This window comes from Ictidomys tridecemlineatus, chromosome 4, assembly GCF_052094955.1.
Source record: "Ictidomys tridecemlineatus isolate mIctTri1 chromosome 4, mIctTri1.hap1, whole genome shotgun sequence".
Taxonomy (NCBI): domain Eukaryota; kingdom Metazoa; phylum Chordata; class Mammalia; order Rodentia; family Sciuridae; genus Ictidomys; species Ictidomys tridecemlineatus.
In genome coordinates, this window is record NC_135480.1 from 200,464,383 (window position 1) to 200,488,981 (window position 24,599).

The following is a 24,599-nucleotide window of genomic DNA, read 5'->3' on the forward strand; positions in this document are numbered from 1 at the left end:
GTGAAGTTACCATTTTATTACAAATTAAATTGGTTCATTTAGATGAGTCTCACATAGTTTTGACTGAGTGCCCTCCTAAGAGCCTTTTCATACTCTTAAATATTATTGAAGAACCCAAAAAACTGGTGCTTATGTGAGTTTATCTATCGGTATTTACCATATTTAAGAATAAAACTGAATTTTTAAAAATATTTTAAATATTCATTTGAAAGTAATATGGCATTAACAAAAATAACATTAAAAATAATTACATTTTCCAATAAAACAAAAATTAGAAGAGTGACAACACTGTTACATTTTTGCTAATCTCTTCAATATCTGGCTTAATTCTCCAATCAGTGTGTTGTGATGGATGTATGTGTTCAGGGTTTTGTTTCTCATGTGGTTTTGGATGATGTATAGGTAGAAATCTGGCCTAAAAGAGTCCTAATTGGAAAAAGAGTAAGAATTCACTTTCTAAAATAGCTATGCATGTTTTCCTTTGTTATTATACCAAAACTCAATAAGTGGTGATTTCCTGTAGTTGAATTCAAGGTGCTATCTAAAACTACTGACAGCAAACTATGTGTACTCTGTTAAGTTAAAATCTATAGGTCAATATGTTTTGTTTTGTTTTTTTGTACTAGGGATTGAACCCAGGGCACTCAAACACTGAGCCACATCCCCAGCCCTTTTTTCATTTCATTTAGAGACAGGGTCTCACTGAGTTGTTTAGGGCCTCACTAAGTTGCTGAGGCTGGCTTTGAACTCAAGATCTTCCTGCCTCAGTCTCCTGAGCTGTTGGGATTATGGGCATGCACCACCACCTCCAGCTCAATATGATTTTTTAAAAGGTCTTTTGCCCACACAGGATTTTTAATTATCACACCTAAGTGTTTTGGAAAAGACTGTATCACTGAGATATGCAGAACTTCCAAATAGTTAACAAATTTCATTATACAATATTTTTTAAAAATCACATTTGTTATTACCACCATCCCATCTTATAAGAAAATGTTTTAAGTTATTGGTAAGCTGCCAAATTCATAGCTACAGGTACAAGTTTTTCAAAATTCTAAATGTTGCCTGAAAGCTCAAATTTTATTCACTGGCAACAAATGGTTAGTTTTCCTTAATGTGACAAGCTCACTGTTCATTTTGGAGGTCAGACAAATGTCCAGGACTGAATGAACAAACCACAGTATGTCAATTGCTCTTTTAAGTGAATATGGTGTTAAATGAAAAGAAGTAGACAATTCAGCTCACAATATGATCACACAAGCACTCTTCCTTAAAAAACAACCATTCTATTGAAGTATATGTAAGAAATGCTTTATGTGTACTTGCCATTTCATCACACATACAACAAAAACACAGATACCCAAGGGTTAAGACTTAACCTGTAGCTCAGTGGCAGAGCGCTTGCCTAACATGTGTGAGGCACTGGGTTCGATCCTTAGCACCAATTAAAAAATAAATAGATAGATAGGGAGATAAAGGCATGCTGTCAATCTATAATTATAAAAATTTTTAAAAAATAGATTTAATAAAATTAATCTTTTTTTTCTGCTTCTTCAAGGGCATTCTCAAGTGAAAATGGCTTAAAAAAAAACACTCCATTTACAACTAAAATAAATATATATATATTAAAAAAAAAAAAAAGGGCTGAGGCTATGGCTCAGTGGTAGAGCACTTGCCTAGCATGTGTGAGGCCCTGGGTTCGAGTCTCAGCACCACATATAAATAAAATAAAGGTCCATTTACAACTAAAATAAATATATATATATTAAAAAAAAAAACACACAAATGCATGGAGGTAAATAGTTTGGTACCCTTATTTCCTTTAAGGAGCCAGCAGTTTTTATCCACAATCGTTTTTTTGAAAATATCAGTACAAATATCAATACAGTGGAGAAAAAAGCAAATATCTTAGTAATATAATGACAAGAGTTTGACTGGAGAATATAATGAAAGGGTCTCAGGGATCCCCAGAGGTTCATAGACCACATTTTGAAAACTATTAATTTAGATACAACCCTAAATAAATTTAAGAACTCAATAAATAAGAAGAAATTAAGTCTGAAACAATTTAATAGTGAGTGGTCAACAATGATTAATGATAGAAAGTAAACACAGTCCAACTGAGTTATTATTTCATTATTTTTAACTACTTCATTATTTTGTTTATAAACTTTATTTATTTATTTTTTTTAAAGAGAGGGAGGGAGAGGGAGAGAGAGAGAGAGAGAGAGAGAGAGAGAGAGAGAGAGAGAGAGAGAGAGAGAAGAGAATTTTTTTTTTTTAATATTTATTTTTTTTAGTTCTCGGCGGACACAACATCTTTGTTGGTATGTGGTGCTGAGGATCGAACCCGGGCCAAACGCATGCCAGGCGAGCGCGCTACCGCTTGAGCCACATTCCCAGCCCCATTGTTTATAAACTTTAAAAGGCAAGAAATAAGGATGATGAAAAGGATATATAAGGCTACAAAGCAATGTCTTATCCATGTTTTCTTTTGTAAAAGACTAAATTACATAAATTGGAATAAATGATGATAAACAGAACATTGTGTCTGAAGCAGTAGAGCATAAGAAACTAATGAAAATATTCAAAACCGATCTTTTATTTCTTCCAAGGTCATACAGCTTCAGATTTAAATTAGCACACGAATTAAACAGAAGAAATCCTTAAAGTGAAAACTAGGAATGGTTAAGCTAATTCTCATTGCTAAAATTAAGTCTATCCTTTGTTTTAATACAGATTTGTTACTAGTTTCCTAAATTACGGGATTATGTTAAAGAAACATTATAGGTAAAATATCCCAGTCATTTTAATTTCATCAATTATCTCCCTATTCAGTGTTTTAGAAGAAAAAAATAGAGATCACAAATTTTGGCACTACAGCAAAGGATTGGAAGAATAAGTTAAACTGTTAACAAACCTCTGAAATGCTTTTATATAGACATATCTAACAGTCCATGATTTATGAAATGAAAGGAGGAATTGGAAATTAAAAAGTGAGAAGGCAGAGCCGGGGATATAGCTCAATTGGTAGAGTACTTGCCTTGCGTGTACAAAGCCCTGGGTTGGATCCCCAGCACCACCAAAAAAAAAAAAAAAAAAAAAAAGTGAGAAGGCTATCCACCTCTTCCACATAAGTATTTCTCTCAAAATACATAATGAGGGCTGGGGATGTGGCTCAAGCGGTAGCACGCTCGCCTGGCATGCGTGCGGCCCGGGTTCGATCCTCAGCACCACATACCAACAAAGATGTTGTGTCCGCCGAGAACTAAAAAATAAATATTAAAAAAATTCACTCTCTCCCCTCTCTCACTCTCTCTTTAAAAAAAAAAAAACTCAAAATATATAATGAATTATAAATTATTTCCAATGCAAATTATTGGCCAAGCAAATATCTTTTAACACATTCTTTGCTAATACCACGATAACTATACTTCCACTTTCAATGGGCTATTTATTACTCCAACAATTCCTTCAATTACTATCACCAAATTCTTTTTATAATATCTTAATTTGGCAATGAGAGAAAAGTATTATTGTTCAAACCACCCACAGAGCATATCTTCAAATCAAATGCCGGGATTTGTTTCCCCGGAATACATTACATGTTGCTGTCCAGGGAATTGGTTTTAGAAACATTACACCTGCCAGCTGACTTATCAATAGTGCCCATAGAATAGACACCAACTTAAAAGCAAGAAACAGTCCAGAAAATAGAAAAATATACTACTACTGCCATCTGTGGTTTATGCTTGAATGGCTTCTCTGGTGTAAACAAATTGAAGGGTGTAGTGTTTGCAATTAAATGTAAAGATGTGAAGATGGTTGTTAAAGTTAATTTTTAATATAACAAAATTGTAGGAGTAATTTAGTATGAAACGTAAGAATTTGTGGGAGTCTTCAATTTGAGCTTATATAATACTGAAGGAAAACCCACAAATACCTTGAATTAAATGTTTCCATTTAACAGAGACTAACTTTGTTTTCAATCAAACATATACTCCTAAAGAAATTCAAAACTCTTGAATGCCTTCTATGAATTTAAAATGAGGGTAGTTTCTTTCTTGAAATGGCTACTGTCAGTATTAAAACAATCCCCCAAACTTGTAAAGAAAAAAATTGTATTTTTTAAGGAAATTCAGGAGTTTTCTATTTACACACAATAATTTGGCCAGCTTGCTTCCACAAAGATAAAATTTTGAGGGTTCAACTATTCCTATAATCTAAAAAACAAAAATTCCAACATGCAAATGAAGGTTCAAAGTAGGGTATTTTCACAACTTATTTTCTCTCGGTTTGCTTTCTCAAATGACAGCCACTGTAGCTTGGGATCAAAAGATTCAATGTAGCTGGGGGTGGGGAGAAAAGCAATTCAGCTCCCCAGCAGCCAGCTAAGGAAATCCTGGTCTGCTCCCAAACTAAATCACTGTTAATTAGAATTACCGGGAACACCAGTAAAGTCTTTTTAAAATGATTGTAACTAGCAGAAAAATCTATTTCCTTGAGAAGCTGTTCTAGAGAGACTGCTGTTGAACTGGCAATGAGAAAGAACAAAATAAGGTAGGAAAACCTTTATTCTTTCAAATACAGTTCTCCATTCTGTAGCTTTCTAAACCACAATGAAAAAGCAGGTTGAACATCTCACTTTTTTTTTTAATCTCATTTTCCATTACCTATGATCTAACACCCTTCACCTTTTTCATGAAGAAAAGCTATACCAGAAGACCAATAAACAGAAGATGGGCTTGATTCTAGGGACAGGTTGTTTTTCAAAGTTAAGATTAAGCTCAGAGGAATCTGAAACTTCAATTACAAAAAGTTCAATAGCCATAAAAGAATAACCTGCTCAATACCAAGCCCCTTCTTGCCAATTTAAAAAATTCTGGTATTTCTGAACCCCAGTTGTCAATTGAAGGCATCCATAAATCCTTAAGAAATTACCTGTGTCTGGAAAAACTTTAAAATTAAAAAAAAAAAAAAAAACCTTAAGAATATAAAAAAAAAAGTTTGAAAGAAAACATTTACCCTTACAACTTGTTGGTTTTGGAAATACTTCCAAAGTGTTAGAGAAAAAATAACACACTTTTATTGTCCTACTTTAAAAAATAGATTTTACCAACAATGTAAAATTTACTCTTAAAAGGCATCTTCTCAGATTTAACTTTCTACTTAATTATATGCTTTGAAAAAATACTGAACAAAGAAATGACATTTAACTTGGCCACAACTCAAAAATGAATGTGAGGGAGAAAAAAAATGACAAGAACCCAAAGACCAAAACAAATTGACAATAAAGTCTCTCTTGATGTGGAAGGATCTATCCTAGCATGTTGAAATTTTTTTATATATCTTTATTTATTTTTATGTGGTGCTGAGGCTAGAACCCAGTGCCTCACATGTGCAAAGTGCACACTCTACCACTGAGCCACAACCCCAACCCCAGCAAGGTGAAATTTTGAAACTAGAAGTTGCCATTTGAACACAATTCATTAGCGAACCAGTTTTTCTAATACAACAAATCATGGAAGCATCATTAGCAATTTAAATCTGCACAAGAAATGATATGGGAAATACCCCTTTTATCAAGTAGCAGTTGTCATTTCAATCTACCATCCTCTGTTATGCTATAAACAGTATTTATTTAGTTAGTTATTGGGGATAGAACCCAGGGACACTCTACCACAGAGCTACATTCCCAGCCCTTTATCTTTTTTGAGACAACGTAGGAGGCTGGCCTCAAAATTTTCCATCCCCAAAAAGAAACTGCTTTCTGAGTTGCTGGGATTACAGTGGCATCATGTCCACCTATAATAATTTTAATCTAAAAGTCTATTTTCTATCTTTGCCCCATAAGTAAGAAGGAAAAAAAACAAAGAAATGAGAAACCAAGAAATGGTGGATGAAACACAGAAATGCATGATACAGGCAGACTTTTGGAAATTTGCCAGCAGTTTTTTTCATTAACTCCCCACTTAACTCGTTTTTACATGCTAACACATCCCATGCATACACCTTTTTGTTAGAGAATTCAGAATGAATTATGGGTTAGAAAGCATGTCATGATCATATTCTGAGATACATGAGAGTCTGAAATGCTCAGGAAAAAAAAAAATGGCAAATTGTACATCAGATTGGAAACGTTATCTCCCACATCAGCTGCCCAAAATTACAAGTGGATTTGTTTGTTGTTGCCTTTGGGTGTTTTTTATTGTGGTCACAGAACCTACTACTAATAAAAGAAATCTGTGTACTGTAGGTATAAGCATACTGATTTAACAAAAGCAGAAATTTTGAGTCAACTCAATTAAATTTTAAAGTAACAGAACGGAAAAGTTAAGTTGTCATGGAAAATATTTATTTAATTTCAGGGATAAGCATTTAGTTGGCATAGTACACAGGAAAAAGGCATCATACTATTTAGTGAACTCCCAATTTCCTATGAAGTGTAATTATATAAAAATGTGCTTTTAATTACTTGTAATGCCTTATAACTTTCTTTTGCTTTAAATATTTAAAAATTTACTCTCAAAACGAGTAAATATAACATTCAGCATATGCCTCATCAAATCATTCATATGCCTTGGAAATCCCAAAAGGGAGCAAAAACCTCTATTATCACTGAGTTCATGTTTGTTATGAAAACCTACAAGCAACAACTGAAAACAGCACTGTCAGCACAAGGAATTCCTGCAAGGGTGATGGTATATCAAAAGGCTAACAACTCTTTTCTGATAGAATTTTTTAAAAAAATTAAAGGACTGTAAATTCAGCATCTGTGGTGTTTCCGGCAGGAAAACATTTTTAAAATTCCACCTCCAGTTTATTTCTTCATGGCACAGACCAAAGACCTCCTATCTAAATAGCTATCTCTTGCAACCACTTCATACAAAATGGAAATCTGTCACTGTGATAAAAAGTCAGGAGTTCTTTGTGTGTGTGTGTGCGCGCACGCTTAGAGACTGAACAGTTTTGTTTGTTGTTGGAGGAAAGTAGTAATTAGAAAGCAAAAATGAAAAAGAAAAAGAAATATGCCCACTATTCCAAAGGCAAACTATATTTGATTTTTTTTTCTGGGCAATTCTTCTTTGAACTTCTTAAGTTCCTTAGTACTAATAAACATGAACTGTAAAACAGTATACATTAATTTTAAACAACAACAACAAAAATCCCACAACCCCATTTTATTTATGTATTTTCTTTTAAGCCCATCAAGCTAGAAGCTCCCATCGTGTTTCCAACAAAAAGAAAATATTTGTATTACTAACTTGGACTGATGTGAAATATTAAAACCACCTTAGCAGAAATAGATTACTCAATAACATCCTTTTAAATGCTGCTGACCAATTCAGGAAATGAGACTATGAATGAGAAATCTGATTAAGAGTTAAAATTACCATTTAGTTCTTTAAAATGTACTAATGAATAATTAATAACAAATGCAGTTCTTTAGCTTCCCTTACAACAATATTCTCAAGTAGAACTGAAAGTAATGTCTGCAGTAAAATCTGTCATCTACATTATATGCACAGGTGGCACAGGAAGTATTCACACATAGGAAGACATTAAGGAAACATCCTCACTAGTAATGTGGGCCATACAATAGCTGCGGTGCTTGGGTTTAAAAACTAAGCACAGCAATATTCACAAATTAATACCAAACAAAAACTCCACACAAACTAGCTTTAAAACTCAAAGGCATTAAGGAAATCCTTTGTTTCAATGATACTTTCCCATTAGACCCTAACTGGATTCCAGGCTTCTATTTTGTGACATGGGGTTTTAATGATTTCAAACATGTTCACATTCAGAAATTAGTCTCCAAAGACACTTCATGGGATAGCCAGCCACCTAGACACCACACATCATACACATTTTTCAAAAGAACAAGAGCTCTGAATACATTACTATTTGATCAGCAACATCAAGTAACCAGGCTCTCTTCTAAACACTTTTCCTTTAAATGGTTTAAAAAAAACTACACTATTGAATTAACAATAAACGTTTGATGAGTTAATAAACCTATGAAGGCATAGATCCAACCCAAGATTTCTCCCCTGTGTAGCTCTTCACTCATCCAACAATTGAGCGCTTAGCCAAGTGACCTATTTCCAGGTTACTTTCTTCGCACCTGCCAAGTTACTGTCCTGATTGAGAAACTTTTTGTCGAAGCAATTAATTTTTAGTGCCTCCTAACTGTCCCGGGTGTTTGTATTCAATTTGAAATCTGTTACTTGTTAGACACTGTTCGGTCCCAGATCTTTCAGAGAATTGCGAGTTTATGGCGCAGAGAGGGGAGGAGGCACGGATCTCGGAGAGCCTGCCCTTTATTCGGAAATGAGGAGATGTGAAAGGTGGAAGGCAGGGCAAATAAATAAATAAATCGGGTTTGCTGCCGGAGCGTTTGCCGGCCGGTTCGAGCACCCTTTGTAATGCAGGCCTCCCGGGGCTATCGCCTGCGCTAATTGCTCCAGGGCGCTCTCCAAGTTCAAAAGTTCACCTTTTACGACCTCACAAAAGCTCCTTACACGTTACCAATAAAAACATTCCGCCGCAAACACCGAGGGGGGAAAATATCAAACAGATACAAATAAAAAACCCTGCGGGGGGGGGGGAGCCCCCAGGAACCTGAGGACACCAGGACCGGGGGGCAGGGGGAGGTTGGCAGGAGGAGTCCGGCCAGGTGAGGAATTCTTAGCGCCCGAGGATCTGGATCGAGCCAGGAAAGAGAACTAGGCTGGGCAAGTGCGGGCCGGGAAGCGCCGGCAGACGCCAGGAAGAGGCAGGTGTCCCAGGCCCCCAGCCGGGCTGGAGACCTGAGCCAGCGGAAAGTGGCGGTTTAGCTAAAGAGGCTGAGCAGGGGCGGAGGCAAGCAGGAGACTGCGGGCCGACTGGGAAGGTGAGGCCGAGGCAGGAACAGGCACTAAGAGGTCCGAAAAAGGAAACGATGAGGATACCAATCAACAGGGGCTCCGCGCAGGGTGGGGGTGTAGGGACTCGCGGTATTAAGAAGGGAGCGCGGGGCTGTGGCATGGAAAAGGCTCCAGGAAGGTGGGGGAACCAGGGTGTGGCGTCGGGTCTGCAGGGCCAGGAGGAACCCGCGTGGGAGACCCCCAGGTGGAGGAAGGACTCTGGGAACCCGGAGAAGGCGGATGCCCCCACAAACGGGCCGCAAGCGTGGGGAGTGAGGTCCGCCGGAGGGGACGCAGAGGTAGGGGAGAGGAACCCGCGTGGGGGCCCGGGGATAGCAGGAATAGAGGGGACGGGGGGGAGGGGAGGCCTGTGCTGAGGGAACACCACCGGGAGGGGGAAGTGGAGCTCGGTGCCCAGGGAACCGGGCAGCGGGAAGGCCGCGCGGAGGGCAGCGGGAAGGGAAGGGGAGGGTCTGCCGCGAGAGCGACCCAGGAGGAGGAAGGGTCCGCGTCGGGTGAAGGTCCACGCTGAGGAGCCGCAGCGGCTTCCCAGAGCTAAAGAGGGGAAGAGAGGACTCCCTGGAAGAGGGGCAGGAGGCCGGCCCTCGCCCGGCCAGGGCTCCGCAGGCCCCTCACCCACCGTTGCGCGGCGGCGGAGGGAGCGCGGCTGGCGGCTCTAGGAACCCCGCCGAGCCCCCGCCGCCTCCCCCTCCGCTAGGCGGCCGTTCGTCCCGCTCCATGCGGAGGTGCTCAGGGACCGCGCTGGGTTCGCTGTTCCGCCATGACCGGCGCACTCGTCGTCGTCGTCGTCGTCCACCGGGGGGAGGGGGGCTGTCAGGAGCCGGCTGGCTACCGGCCGCGGCGCTCTCTGGGCCCCCAGCCACCCGGCTCCGCGCCCCTCCGCGCCCCTCCGCGCCGCGCCCCCTCAGCACTGGCCAGCTCCCTCCCCTGACGTCACGCGCCGCTGCCACGCACGGCCCCGCGGGGCACGCTGGGAAGTGAAGTCCTTCTGGAGAGGCCGGCCATGCAGGACCTCACCAAACGAATGGGTACGAAGAAGAGTAAGCAGCCGTGAAAACAGGAATCCAAGGCTTGTCGATAACACGAAACCTGGTAAAACTTCTGATAAATATTGAGTAAACGGTTGTTTCAGGGTCTTCCTTTATTATGACATATCCGTGATCGAAGCGCTCGACGACTCCACTTATCCCCCTACCCCATCAATGAGTCTTCCCAAGGAGGTGGATGGAAAAGAAGCCGGGTGAGCACGTGCAACGAAGCCCAGCCCTGTAGGCGGGGCCCCGAGGAGGCGGGGCTTGGAGGTATTCACTAAGGTCTTCCTCCTCCGTTGCGGGACAAATTGGACCGAAGATTAAAGGGCCGGAGTTTAACTCGCGGTGACTGCGTTCGTATGCAAATGAATCTATACAACTCTGCTTTCCGGGGTAGTGTTTAAAGCCTTTTACCTCCTGGTGGGCGGGAAAGAGTAAAGTTTCTCATCCTCTTTCATTTTCCCCCTGCCCATAGAACAGATGGACAAACTAAGCTTGGGGACATTGATTACCATTAAAGAAAACGTTAGGCTTTTAACTCCAGATGTCTTGCAGCCCTCCATTTGAGTGGCCCCTTGCCCGGAGAACAAGCTCCTTTCCCTCTGCTCAGATTCCCTGTGAAATGAGGTTGGACTAGGCATGGGGTCCAGGTGAAAAATACCCACACACACACCCGGCCCAAACTTCTGAATTTTCCTGGGAGCATAATCCTGGATTTTCTCCGCTGTTCCCACCGGAGCACACCTTCAAGGGCCACCAGGTGGCGCGCGGCCACCGGCCTCTGGGCCTGCCAGGCTGTCTTCAGCGACCCCCTCAGGAAAGTACTCTTTGCAGCTACTGACCAGGGTCTGAGCCCTACCTGGCCTGCTTGAGGACAAAGAACGAGAATACTGGTGTTTCCCCGCCTCTCTGCTGGATTGTGCCGCAGCTTCCTCACTGGTGGCTCATTTCCCGCCCTCCCCTCCGCTTCCCTCCCCTTCCTCCACTCATCGCCCCGCCAGTTCTTTAGCTCCTGTGTGTGATTCCTTACGTTTAAATCCTTGTCCTGGCGTTTGCATTCCTTCCTGTTCTGACCCCGTCTACATTTCTTACCGCACCCCTTCCATCACCTGCTACGCAAGTTTTGCAACACTTTCCTAGTACTTGGGGGGTTACCAACATTGTGCTTCATTCTTTATCCTTTATCTGTGTTGACTACTGTTCTGAGAGATTTACATTAACATTTTGTTGCCTAAACCTCAGGGTCTCTAAGGAGGTAGCCTCATTATTTCCCTTATCATACACCGATGAAATCCCCTAGAGGTGAGATTCCAACCCCAGCTGGTCAGAAAGCTGGAATGCTGATTCACCCATCCCACTCCCAATGCTTTTTCATCTTTATAGGTTGTAAAAATACTTCTTCAGTGGCACCTTCCTTAATACTTCCAATCAAGAAACAACTAGTTCTCCTCTATATTACCGCAAGGGTCTGTTAACTCTGTGCAGACTGTAAGAAATGGTCTCAGTGATGGCTTCCTCACCACCATTTCTGAGCTCCCCCATGGGCAAGGAGGAATGCTGGCCTCTCCTACAAGGAGAGGAGATTCTTTAGCATTGGGGGAAAGAAGAAACAGAAGAGATGGCTCCTCTGCGCTATTCCCTCAGCTCTGCCTTCTAAAATATATCTAAAATTTTCCCATCTATCACAGGCTTCTGAACCTCCCAAAAGCCTTCCCAGATCCTCCTGACTACTCAAAGCTCTTTATTATCTCATCATTGTAATCCCAATTGCTGGCTGGATGAAAGGAATCAAAATAAATATACAAAGCAATGTAAAGTCTGTCTTAATAAATGGAACCTGTTACTAATGTTATTTAGAAAGTGATCCCAAGTCCCAGATACTCTCTTCTGAAAATGCTTCTAGGAAGAGTCAAAATACCACAGCACTGAGAAAAGCAAGGGGAATGTGTACGTAGACTCAGAAAGATGAAAAAGATTTCCCCCCAGCACCTGTAGTACTCAAGACAGATGAGCTGGTAAGGAAAGAAAGAATAAGGATAGATCTGATGGGGAATGGTCCTGAGGCCAGAAGCAGACAAACAAACAGGACCAGAAAAGGATACAGCAAAGAACAAGGCAGGCATCACCGTCTTTAGGGGGAACTTATCCTATTGTGGAGGAGGCAGACATACTCTAATCAAATCAGGAAATCACACAAACCCACAATGGCATGAAAGTTTTACAATTGAGAACTCAGAAGTTCCAGGTCCTGGGGGAATGTACAACAGGGCTCACTATAGTTGGTGGTGGCTTTCTGGGATAAGGAGCATTCAAATAAGGTGAAGAGAATCAGTAGGAGTGTATCAGACTGGGTGGAGAGAAAGATATCCAGTTGAAGAAACGAAACAGCACAAGCAAAAGTTCCCAAAGGTAAGTCAGAGCTTGGCACATTTAAGGAAGTGGAAGATTCCATGGTATTGGAACAAGGAGAGGAACACCCCAGGTTACCATCAGGTTGTGTCAGGCAATGGCCAGTAGGGGGCAGAACTCCTAGTGACAGCAGACTTGCCAACCTACTACTCTCCTAGAAATCCAGGCAACCAGGCTGCATCTGGGAGAAAGAGAACCTTTGCCTGGCTACATTTAAGTACACTTTGTCTTTTTGGTTTTTTGTTTTTTAATAGGGAGCAAGTTGCAAAATCCACAGAATGCACACACACACAAAAAAAAAGTCTTCAACAGAAATTCTTCTGACTCCATTTCTTGCCAACCAGATCCACACTCTTTGGAGATAACCACCATATGAATATATTATGTGCCCTTTCAGAGATCATCTGAGTCCATAAGAACACAGTATTACTTTTTCACATTAAGCCTGATTTTGACACCTCCCTATGAAGGAGATCTCTAGTTATAAAAGATTCTTAATTGTACTGAAAATTGTACCGAATGCCTCCTGTATGTGATTTTTTCTTTTTCTGTACTGAACCCAGGGGCACTTTTCCACTGAGCTACATCCCCAGATCGTTTTGGGTTTTTTTTTTTTTTTTTTATGGTTTTACCACTTATTAGGGTTTAGGGATTTATTTATTTATTTATTTATTTATTTATAGTTTTCGGTAAACACAACATCTTTATTTTATTTGTATATGGTGCTGAGGATCAAACCCAGCGCCCTGCGCATGCCAGGCAAACGCACTACCACTTGAGCCACATCCCTAGCCCCCCAGCTATTTTTTTTTATTAGTTGCTCAAGGCAATACAATGATCTTGACATAACATACCTTGATTGAAATGGGGTATGAATTCTTATTTTTCCACGTGTACAGATTGCAGGTTCACATTGGTTATACAGCCACGTTTATATATACAGCAATACTAGTGTCGTTTTATTTGTTTTTCTTGAGACAGGGTTTCACTAAATTGCTGAGGCTGGTCTTGAATTGCAGTCCTTCTGCCTCAGACTCTGAGTTGCCCAGTTTAGAGGCATATAACTCTACATAGCCTACATGTGATTCCTTAAGTCGGCTGAGAGTCACTGAGCACCTATTTGTGCTAGGTCATTGGTCCTCAAGCCCTGAAGAACTTTTGAATATTGCTGGGCTGCTGAATCTTTTTCTGATTCAGTAGCTGGGCTTAGACCTGAGAATCTTCATTTTTGCTAAGTTCCCAAGTGACACTTGAGACTGTTGGCCAGGGAACCTCACTTTGAGAACAGGTGAGTCGGCTACTCTTGGAAAGAATAAAAGTGTGCACATTGATGACCTATTTCCTACAAGGGAAACTTGTGTCAAAACAGAAAGGCAGTTCCATGGAGTGAAGAGAAAATGAAGATGGTGGGAAGCTGGGAGCTGGGGCGGTGGCAGCATCTAGGGCACAAGTAAATGTTCCTTTTAGTGCAACACAAGTTTACAAGGCCAGGTAAGCACACAGCCAATCTGTCTTGAGCCCAGGAGAGTGACAAGTACACTGACTTGGTAGAGAAGGAAGAGGGAGGGGCTTCAGCCCCAAGGGGTATTCAGGGGAGGAAGGGCTTTCAAAAGACTGGGAAGGAGTCCCCAGTGAAATAAGGAAAACCAAAGACAAACCAGGGCGAGGTTCAGGAAGGTGTGACTTGGGTGTTGGTTTAGGAAGGATGGAGAGGATCTGGTTACAGGGACGCAACAAGGCATCTTGATGAAGAATTGAGACTGAAGACCCCCAGGGCGAGAAGATAAGCGGGGATCCTGAGACTTGGGCTGCCCCTGGACTGTTCTGGGGGGACAGGAAGAAGAGGGGGAGTTTAAAAGGTAGTTGGAGCTGGAGTTTGGGAGCCCACGGGAGGGTCGGAGAGGGAAGGGGCTGAGACTTGAGAAGACTAGAGTCAGCAGGGTCCCGGGGACAGAAGGGGGATGGCTTGAGAGAGCACAAGGGCTCATCTGCTGGGAACATCATTCTTTGGAACTTCACAGCCCCTCCAGAAGGGCGATTTTCTCCATTTTACCTCGGGGAAACTGACGCTCAAATTGGTTAAGGGACACTTCCAAGGTCCTTCATCTCCCAGAATAGGACCTCGACCCGTATGGAGAGTTCGCACTGCTCTTTCTGGCCTCGCTCTCCTGCGGGCTCGGAACCGGACTCTTGTTTGCGTCCTGGCAGGGATGCCCTTTGGAAAGCCACGGGAGGGCAGGGAGGCCCCGCGCGGGCGGGGAGGGGCGGGGCGGGAACCCCCTCCGCCCTAGCTCCGCCCCAGCGGCGCCGAGGGGGTTCGGGGCGGGGAGCTGGGGCAGAGGGGGCGCGCGGGGCGGCAGAGCCGGCTGCGCAGCGGAGCTTGCTGTGCGTTCTGAGCTTCCCAGCGTCTGCTCCCGGCCACCGTGCCCAGGTGCCATGGCCGCGGCCGCCCTCCCGCCCCGGCCGATGGCCCTGTTCCTGCTGCCGCTGTTGCTGCTTCTGCTGCGGGCTGGCCCGGTGCTTGCCAACAGTAAGGTATGCGCGCCCCTCCGACCTGCCGCAGCTGGGAGAGGTCCCGTGCGAGGAGCGCGGTGCTGGGGGTGCCGGCCAAGGAGGGTGCAACCCGCAGGGAGTTGAGGACCCAGAAAAGGGGAGCTCGGACCTGGGATTTAGCAAGGAAGCTATGGGAGCGAGGACCTTGGGAGAGGACCATGTGCGGGAAGAAGCGCTGGAGAGGATGGGGTGCTTGGGACCCGGAGCCTAAGGAAGGGGTGCTGATACCCAATTGGATGTGTGGAGAAAGTCAGCACTGAAATCCAGAACCAAGGAGGGGATTCCCAGGAGCTCTGGGGTTTCCACGGGAGGCTGACCACGTGGGGGCAGACCCCAGGGCAACGGTTACCCAGCAACCCTCAAGTTTGTGGTAGGCGCTAAGTCAAGGCTCTCTGGCCAGGGGTAGGGACCCAGAATCCCTCCCAGTGAACACATCTGGGCTTTCCACTGTCCTGGCCCTGATGCTGTTTGTTGCACTCTATGGAGGATGAGGCATCTCCAGAAGTGACCTAAACTATTCCCTGCTCCCGTGTCAGGCACACCTGAATTTAAATCCCATACCTTCTCTCAGCTGGTGCCTTTATCTCTCTGAGCCCCCATTTCTTCACCTGTAAACATGCGAACAAAAATAGTACCCACTCCCTGCTGTTGATGATCTCTAGATTCCATGAGATTATGCCTGTAAAATGCTTAGCAGCACACCTGGAACCTAGTAGATGCTCAATAAATGATTCTGTAATTATGGAATCTTATCATAGGGATCCCAAAAGGGGGTGGGAGATCCAGAATGTACAGGGAGAAAGCACTTAGAGTCAGTCAGAGCAGGGCTCCCTTAAGGGTGTTTTGAAAATTACCTGATGAAGATGAGCCTGAAGGAAAAGAGATCCATAGGGCCCTGTTCACAGGACATGAAGGCAAGAGTGACTTCTCTTAATGTCATTCCAGCCTCTTTCCTAGTGGAAGTGTGTCTGCTCTGCCCATAGGCAGGTAAAAGGCAGAAGCTTTTCTTTTGCTGTGTGACCTTGGACAAATCACTGCCTATCTCTGGGTTTCATTTCCCCCATCTGAAAAACAACGCCCCCCTCCCTCACTTTTTTTCAATCTGAGACCCTTTATGACTCAGGTAGGAGAGCTCAGGTAAGAGAACAAGAACAGAAAATCCCAAATAACCTGGTCAGTGCTTTGTCACCTCTTGCTTCTCTGATCTTTGACTGGGAGGGCATTCTCTGAGCTATGCAGAGGGCTGTAGTTTGTAGGGAGGGCTCACATCCAAAACAAAGCAAAGACAAAGAAAACCCAACACCCTGTTTATGTAGTGAGTCAGCCAAACACTTGCTAGGTTGGGGGGGGGGTGTGTATTTAGTTGTCCTAGGGCAAGCCAGGGCTGGTGGGGTGGGGAGGCACATCCAAGAGTTGGGAGGATAAAGCAGCTGGGGGACCCAGCACAGCCCTCCCCCAGACACTTCCCACCCATGTGCCACTTCAGCCAGCTGGGGAAAATAAAAATCAAGTGATGGGTGAATGTACTCTGCATTCCTTAGCCTGGCCAGACTCCTGCAGGCTCTGAGAGAGCTGTTTTCATTATCACCGCCGCCTCCCCCATCACAGCCCCTCCTTCCTCTCTGAGCCTGTCCTATTCCCCCCCCCCCCCCCCCCGTTGGTGGGGAGCCCCTGGAGGGCCAGCTTGGACCTTGAAGTGGATTAGCACTCTAAAGGGTTAAATGGACCTCTCTTCAGGCAGAATTCCTGATCAGGAGGTCCAGTCTCCCTCCTGTCCAGAACCTCTAGGGATGCTGGGACAACTCACCCCCAGGAATCACCACGGAACTCTGTCGGTATCTCCTCTGCCAGCTTCTTGCTCACTGTGTTTTAATTTCACATTTATAGCAATGTCTGTCCTAAATAGAATTCGAAGTTTCCATCTAAGGAAGTGCTTTGTCTAGCCTGGGAGTAGGAAAGGGAGCTCACAGCTTCCCCAGCATTTCTGAGGGGCTGCCCAGCTTGAAGATTGGGATGGAAGGACAGGTAACCACACGACACTCAGTAATGGCACCAAAGACCCCAGGGAACCTGCTTGGATTGGGCTGAGAATTCCCCTCTCTACCTCAACTTTCACATCTGCAGAAGGGGTACTGCACCTTACTTCCTGCATGCAGTAGAGAATGTCTGTTCATCCTTCTGTCCAGGACCCTGGAGACAGAGTGAAGGCCAAGGGCTGCGGGAGCCAGACCAGGGGAGCAGGAGGGGCTGGAGCAGCCAGGCTGTGATGTCCCAGGCTGGGTCAGATGTTCCAGGCCTGTCCCAGGGGCTTAGGTGTTGCTTCTTGTCTGCTCCCAGAGTTTCCGCCTGTGGGTGTAATTGGAAGCAGGCTCCTGAGCTGGGAGAGAGGCTGAGTGAGGGAGTCTTCCTCCTGTTTCCAATGCATGAAGCCAGTCCCCATGCATTGCAGGGAAGGTCTTACCCAACACCCTGACTGACTGGGACACAAGAACAAAGCCCTGAGGAGCATTCCCTGTCGAAAACCCTGTGCCCAGCGCTTACATTCACAATCATGCACCATCTGCCAACATGCTGAGGGGCTCATGGACCCTTCCTATCCGATGGACTTGAGCCCTCAACAGAGTCAACTGGGGCTGCTTGGGTAGCAACAGAGGGAACGTGAGAGTTTGGAGATTCCTAGAGCTTCAAGACTCTTGGCATTTAGTTCTCATCCAAATGGCCTAGGGAGCCTGAGAAAGTCTGAATCGGGGTGGCGAGTAGGGCAAAGACATCTGCATTTTCCAAGTGCACCCCAAGTCATTCTGAGGCATGTCCCACTGTTTAGAACTTGTGGGGGTGATAGGGAGCTACAGAGGTTTGTGGAGCAAAAGAGTAACACTGATCATGAAAGAAGAGCGTTGGAAGATGAGCTGAGAAGAAGCTCCCGTATTGGTTGTCCAGACAGCAGTTCATGCGGCCTGACTTAGGGCTATGTCCCTGGAGTAGACAGGTGGGAGACACTTAGGGTGAAGACCCTGAAGAACATGGTGACTGACAGGTCATGCAGGGAACAAAAGAAATCCAGAAATCCAGGTTGGGCAGGAAGGTGGGTGGGCACAGGTTTGGGAGAAGAAGGCTGGATGGATGTTGGTCTTGGATGGATCAAGTTTTCTGTGCCTGTGGGATCCAGGGGAGGTGTCCAGTGACAGTGGGCTCCAGGGGAAGGCTTTGTGTGGAAACTGTCTCACCCGGCTGGGCTGCTCTAAGAGCCAAGGGCAGCCCCAACCTCAACATGACAGCATTCGAGCCTGTTCCCCCATTGCTAGAACATTCCACAGCTTGAACCCTCCCTTCCCACTCTGGCCAGATTTATCCATCTCTTCTTCAGAAAAATCTCAAGTACACCCTCTTGCCATCTCGTTGTGAGATTTCCTTGGACATTTTTCAGCATAAAAACCGCCTAGGGGCTTTGGCAGCAGCACGGAGCACGGCTCCAGGAGGAGGGCGACTGAGGCAGGAACTTCCTACCTGGCTGCAACTCTAGTCTTCCTGCCAGGGAAGCCCTAGCCCCTATTCCCCCCAGGGCCCCTTGCTCTGCAGACCCATCTGTCCCAGCTCAGTTGCTGGGGAGAAGCCCTTGTCTGGTGACTGTGGGTGGTCCTGGGAGGGACGACAAGTAAACCAGATTTTGGAGCCTGGTTGTGCTGTGCAGCCCTGGGAAAGCCCCTAGTCTTCTCTGACACTCAGCTTCTCTATTCCTAAGATGGGGTTGTGGTGATAGCAGAGAGGGATAGAAAGGGCTGGGCTGGGGCTCAGGATAACAGCGCTTACCTAGCATGTGTGAGGCCCTGGGTTCCAGCCTCGGCACCACATATAAATAAATAATAAATAAAATAAAAGGTCTATTGACAACTAAAAAATATTTTTTTAAAAAGACGGATAGAAAACGATGGGTGAAGATGAGGGAGGGTTTTCAGTGGCCAAAGCAGGTACCTTTCAGAGAAGTTATTCTGTGCCAGATCCCTGCCCGCTGCTCTGGGTGCACCGATGGTTTCCAGACTCCCAAACTGAAAAATGGCACTATGCTGTCCCCAGTTCAGTTTCACGGGATGTGCCTGGACTCCTGGCAGCCAAGGCTGGGAGCAGAGGACCTCTTCCAACTCCTGGCCTGTGTCAGGGCCTTGGCCGCCCCCAGCAGGACATAGCAGCTCATCTGAGGAGGGAAGGAATGTAGCAGCCTAATGTGGAGGCTGCTGCGGGTGGGGTGGGTGTTGGGTAGGCGGGTCCTGGGGAGGCCTCTCTGGCTTGACCACACAGCACACAACCACGTTTACCTGCTGGGCTTGTTTTAGGGCCCGGGATTGAACCCAGGAGCATTTAAACCCCTGAACCACGTCTCCAGCCTATTTTTATATTTTACAGGGTCTTCCAAGTTGCTTAGAGCCTCACTAAGTTCCTGAGGCTGACCTTGAACTCACGATCCTCCTGCCTCAGCCTCAGCTGAGTTGCTGGGATGACAGGCGTGTGCCACTGAGCCTGGCCCTACTGGGCTCTTGACCCCATCTTGGGAATGGCAAGAAAAGGCAGGTTTAGGGCACTCCCAGAGGCCTAGAGAATCCCAGGCTCCCAGGTCTCGCTGTCAGTGTTCACAGGCAGGAGAGACTTGGCCCATAGTGGCCGGGACACACTCCTTCCACCCCTCGCCACCCTCCTCAGCTCCCACTCTCCCCTCCTCCTGCACAGCTGCAGAGAGCAGGGAAGTCCACACGACAAGGGCTCATCCTCTCATTTGATGGCTCCAGAACTGTCTCCTTGCCTGTAGGATGCTGCTAAAAATAGAAGAATGAATGAAAGAAAGAGAGAGAGAATATCTTCCACTCCCACAGAGAAATGAACAGCCAACTCCCGTTAGGACTACTGACAGTGAGAATGACAGCTGCAGTATAGGTGATACCCTATGTGCTCTGGGACTCCAGCTCAGTCCTCACACAGTCCTTTGTTGGGTAAGCACTAGTAACACCCCCATTTTACAGATGAGGAAATGAAGGCCCAGAGATGTTAAGTAATCCCTCCAAGAGCACACAGCTGTAGGTGGCCCATGACTGTGTTCTACCCCTACCCCAATGCTGAAGGAGTGCTCCAGAAATGCCTTCTAGGCTGCGTGTCCTGAGCTTGCTGCGCATATCTGCCATCTGTCCCCACAGCAGCCTGTGTGAGCTTCCTGTGGTGTGGATCCAACCTTGGTTCTCTGCTGTTTAAAATCCTTCCGAGGCTCCCTAGTGTTTCCAGAAAAATGCCAAGATCCTCAGCCAGCACAGGACCCTCCACCCACACCAGCCTCACCTCCTGCCACCCTGGCCCCCAAAGACACAAGCCAGAGTGAGGCACCTCTAGGCCCCCGGAGAGCCAAGCCCTTGGGTCTGATTGACTTCCCAGAATGCCCTTGTCCCCCTGAGAGACGCCCTCCAAAGGGGCCCTCCTCTGAGTTGTCTGCTCTCGGAGTTCACCCAGACACTTCTCCAAGGCTGCGAAGGTCAAGAGGATGCCTCAGTCTCTTTCTTCTGTACCCCTAGCTAGCCCGCAGGGCCTGGCAGAGACCAGGGGCTCCAATAGATGACTGAGCAGAAGTGGGGTACCCGAGGTCCTCCCAGAAGGTCCCGGGACACCCACAGCCCTGGCTTGGCAGAAAGCCCGAGGGAGAGTCCTGGGAGCCTTCGGAAAAGCCAAGCAGCCCCAAGACCAGCAAAGTTTGTTGACTGAGCCATGAATGACAGCCAAGGTCCCAGAGCCCAGTGTGGGCAGCTGGGCCAGCTAGGGGGCAGGCTGCCCAGGGGCCCAGGGCCCAGAGGTGGGTCAGGGCCAGGCAGGCTGCGGGACGCCCCAGGCTGACTCCCACAGGCACAAGGCCCTGCTGCCCCCAGTGACCAGTGAGCAGCACACCTGGATGGTGTGTTCCCTGTGTCCCCCCAGGAGGGGGCTGAAAGAAAAGGGAAGGGCTGGGGCTGCCATATGGCTCAAGTAGTAGCGCACTCGCCTGGCATGCATGAGCACTGGGTTGGATCCTCAGCACCACATAAAAATAAAATAAAGATGTGGTGTCCACCTAAAGCTAAAAATTAAATATTAAAAAAGGAAAAGAAAGAAAAGGGAAGGGCTGATGTCATCTGGTTGGATCCCCACCATGAGGAAGCTGGCTATGGAGAATCCTCCATTTTTACCATGGGAAGGAACGAGGCTCAGCAAGGTTGTGTAACACATTTCAAGTCACTCAGGACATGGGGAGTAAGTCAGTAAGAGAAGTGGTATGGGGTTTGTGGATTGTATTCTGGAACCAGATCTTCTACCTCAGAGGTGTGTGACCCCGAGCCCGTGACTCACTCGGCTGAACCTGTTTTTTTTAACCTACGTTAGTTACTAACAGTACGTAGAGAAGGCACACTTCATACACGCTGGGCCCTGAACTCACCTTCATAACAGCCCCAGAGGCAGTAGCCCATGTTACAGATGAGGAACTGAGGCACAGAAAGGTGGAGTTGCTCACGGTCTCCCCGGGCTCCAGGCTCCAGGCACCTGCTCTGACGCTCTCTGGCTTCTCTAGGGAAGGTGGCCTGCTTGTCCAGCGGGTACTTGTGGAGCTCCCACTCTCAGCAGAGGTCCAGTGGGCACGGTCTGGGGTACAGGAGAGCACTAAGCACAGCACCTATCTTTAAATAATATATTTTTTTGTTGGTGGTGGTGCTGGAGATGGTTGCTACCGAACCAAACTCCCAGCCAAACCCTGTCTCTAATGTTGCCTATAAAAGAGAAGGAAAGAGGGCTGGGGATGTGGCTCAGGCGGTAGCGCGCTCGCCTGGCATGCGTGTGGCCCGGGTTCAATCCTCAGCACCACATACCAACAAAGATGTTGTGTCCGCCAATAATTAAAAAATAAATATTAAAAAAAAATTCTCTCTCTCTTAAAAAAAAGAGAAGGAAAGAAAGAAAATAAGCAAATAGAGGTACAATATTTCAGGTGGTCACATAATGAAAAGCAAAGCACTGAATAAGGCCTTAAAGAATAGTCAGGGAAGGCTTCTCAGAGGAGGTGACAAGTGAGCAGAGAAATAAGCAGCATAATGGAACAAACCAGGGGAATGTGAAAGGGATGAAGTTTTAGGGTGAGAGCATTACATATGCAAAGGACCTAGGCTGAAGTGGAGTAAGCCATCAGAAGGGAAGGGCAGTAAGAAGAGAGATTAGAGCAAGAGCATCAGGTCACATGGTTAGGACTTTGGAGGTAATGATACCCTCACATATGTATTATTAAAGGACATAATGCCTGTAAAACCTAGGATAAAGGAAGTGCTCAAATAAATATTACATTTTAGAAAAGTAACATAAAAGTTACCATTTTATGCTAGGCATGATGATGTGGGCTTGTAATCCTGGTGACTTGGAAGATTGAGGTAGAAGGATTGCAAGGTCAAGGTCAGCCTTGGCAATTTATCAAGATCCTGTCTTAAAATAAAAATTTAAGGGGGCTGGGGATGTGGCTCAAGCGGTAGCGCGCTCGCCTGGCATGCCTGTGGCCCGGGTTTGATCCTCAGCACCACATTCCAACAAAGGTGTTGTGTCCGCGGAGAATTAAAGAATAAATATTAAAAAAAAAAAAACAATTTAAAAGGACTGTGGATGTGGCTTAGTGGTAGAGCATGCTGGGTTCAATTCCCAGTACTATTTTTTTTAAAAAAGTATATAGTTTAGTGGGAGGCGGTGCATTCACAGTGTTGTATGAGCATCACCACTCTGTAGTTCCAGAAAATTTTTATCATCCCCAAAAGAAATCTTGTTAAATGCCACTCCCATTTCTCTGTCCCTCTGAATCCTTCCAACTGCTAGTCTGCTTTCTGTCTTTCTGGATTTGCCTATTCTGGATATTTCATATAAATGGAATTGTACAATATGTCACCTTTCGTGTCTGGCTTCTTTCACTTACCATTATGTTTTCAAGTCTCATCTGTGTTGCAGCCTGAATCAGTACCCCACTTCTTTTTATGGCTGAGTGATATTTAATTGTGTCTACATACCACATTTTGTTTAACTGTTCAGTGGCTGGAATGTGTGTTGTGTTCATTCTGTGCCTGTTTGAATAATGCTGCTATGAACGTTCACACAGGTCTTTGGATACCTGTTTTCCAAACAAAGAATTACTGGATCAGCCAGGAGCAGTGACACACACCTATAATCCACATGACCTCAGAGGCTGAGACAAGAGGATCACAGGATCAAGGCCAGCCTCAGCAATTTAGCAAGGTCTTGGGCAATTTAATAAGACCCTGGCTCAAAATAATAAATAAAAAGATCTGGGGGTATATCTCAGTGGTAGAATGCTCCTCTGTTACATTCCCAATACAAAAAAATTTAAAAATCTTATGGTAATTCTGTTTGACTTATTGAAGACCCAGCAGACTTTTCCATAGCAGCCATTAATAGTAATAGTAGCAATAATAGCAATGTTATTAATAATAATATTATTGTTGTGGATTATTATTATTAATTAAAGCCTGTTGGGCTCTACTCCTGAACTATATCCCCAGCACTTTTATTTATTTATTTTAAATTTTTTTGGTACTAGGGAGGAAATCCAGGGGTGCTTAACAGCTCTTTTTTGCATTTGATTTAGAGACAGGGTCCCACTGAGTTACTTAGGACCTAAGTTGCTGAGGCTGGCTTTGAACTCGAGATCCTCCTGCCACAGCCTCCCAAGCCACTGGGATTACAGATGTGCACAACCACGGCCAGCTTATTTTTTATTTTAAGGCAACAGTCTGTCTAAATTACTGAAGTCTCAGATTTGCAATCCTCAAGATGGGAAGATCTTCCAGGTTCTTAGATAGACAGAATTTGCAATCCTGCTGCCTTGGCCTCCCAGGTTGCTGGGGTGACAGCTGTGCAGACACATAAGGGCCCTATTTCCCTGCAGGGGCTGCCCCACCACCCCGCACCACCACCTTTACCCCCGCCTTGCATCAGGCCAGCCGGGCTGATCCTGCTCACCCCACGGCACTGGCTGACGTCGCACGGAGCCCCCTGACTCCTCCATCCCCACAGGTGTTCGGTGACCTGGACCAGGTGCGGATGACGTCGGAGGGCTCGGACTGCCGTTGCAAGTGCATCATGCGACCGCTGAGCAAGGACGCGTGCAGCCGGGTGCGCAGCGGGCGCGCGAGGGTGGAGGACTTCTACACCGTGGAGACCCTGAGCTCGGGCACCGACTGCCGCTGCTCCTGCACCGCGCCACCCTCCTCGCTCAACCCCTGCGAGAACGAGTGGAAGATGGAGAAACTCAAAAGGCAGGCACCTGAGCTCCTCAAGGTAGGCGTGGCGGGGCCAGGGAGGTGGTGCCAGGCGTCCTTCGGTGACAGCGCACCACGTTCTGGGAGGCAAGTGCTGTTACCACCCCATTTCACAGATCAGGAAACTGAAGCTCCCCAGGGAGAACTCACTTCTTGCCCACGACTGTTCTGCCAAACTCCTTTTATAAATTATTTCTCCGAATGCTTATACCATTCTGTGACATGTGAGATGACCGTCTTCTTTTTATAATTTGGAAAACTGGAGGTTTAGAGGAGCTAGGTAACTTGTCACCCAGTGACAGGCAGCCTCTGCCTATACAGGTTGAACCTCCCTAATCTGAAAATCCAAAATCTGAAATGTT

General features: G+C 45.8%; 2 protein-coding genes and 1 long non-coding RNA gene across 8 annotated transcripts in view; 2 read left to right on the forward strand and 1 right to left on the reverse strand.

The window, feature by feature from the left end:
• Nr6a1 (nuclear receptor subfamily 6 group A member 1) overlaps nt 1-9,682 on the reverse strand; it is a 229,022-nt gene extending 219,340 nt beyond the window's left edge. For all 6 annotated transcript variants that reach the window (XM_021723529.3, XM_078048188.1, XM_040286303.2 and 3 more), the window contains exon 1: nt 9,550-9,682. In XM_021723529.3, the coding sequence (XP_021579204.1) occupies nt 9,550-9,649 (100 nt within the window). In that variant the 5' untranslated portion in view covers nt 9,650-9,682. The remainder of the gene's footprint in view (nt 1-9,549) is intronic.
• On the forward strand, nt 6,216-11,777 carry LOC144377358 (uncharacterized). Its single transcript, XR_013438296.1, has 2 exons — nt 6,216-9,208; nt 9,628-11,777. It is a non-coding gene; the product is annotated as an uncharacterized LOC144377358 (long non-coding RNA).
• Nucleotides 11,778-14,701: 2,924 nt separating this feature from the next.
• Nucleotides 14,702-24,599, forward strand: part of Olfml2a (olfactomedin like 2A) — a 31,615-nt gene continuing 21,717 nt past the window's right edge. Inside the window, exons 1-2 of the mRNA XM_021723531.3 lie at nt 14,702-14,905; nt 23,993-24,256. Coding sequence (XP_021579206.1) covers nt 14,807-14,905; nt 23,993-24,256 — 363 coding nt within the window. The 5' untranslated portion in view covers nt 14,702-14,806. The remainder of the gene's footprint in view (nt 14,906-23,992; nt 24,257-24,599) is intronic.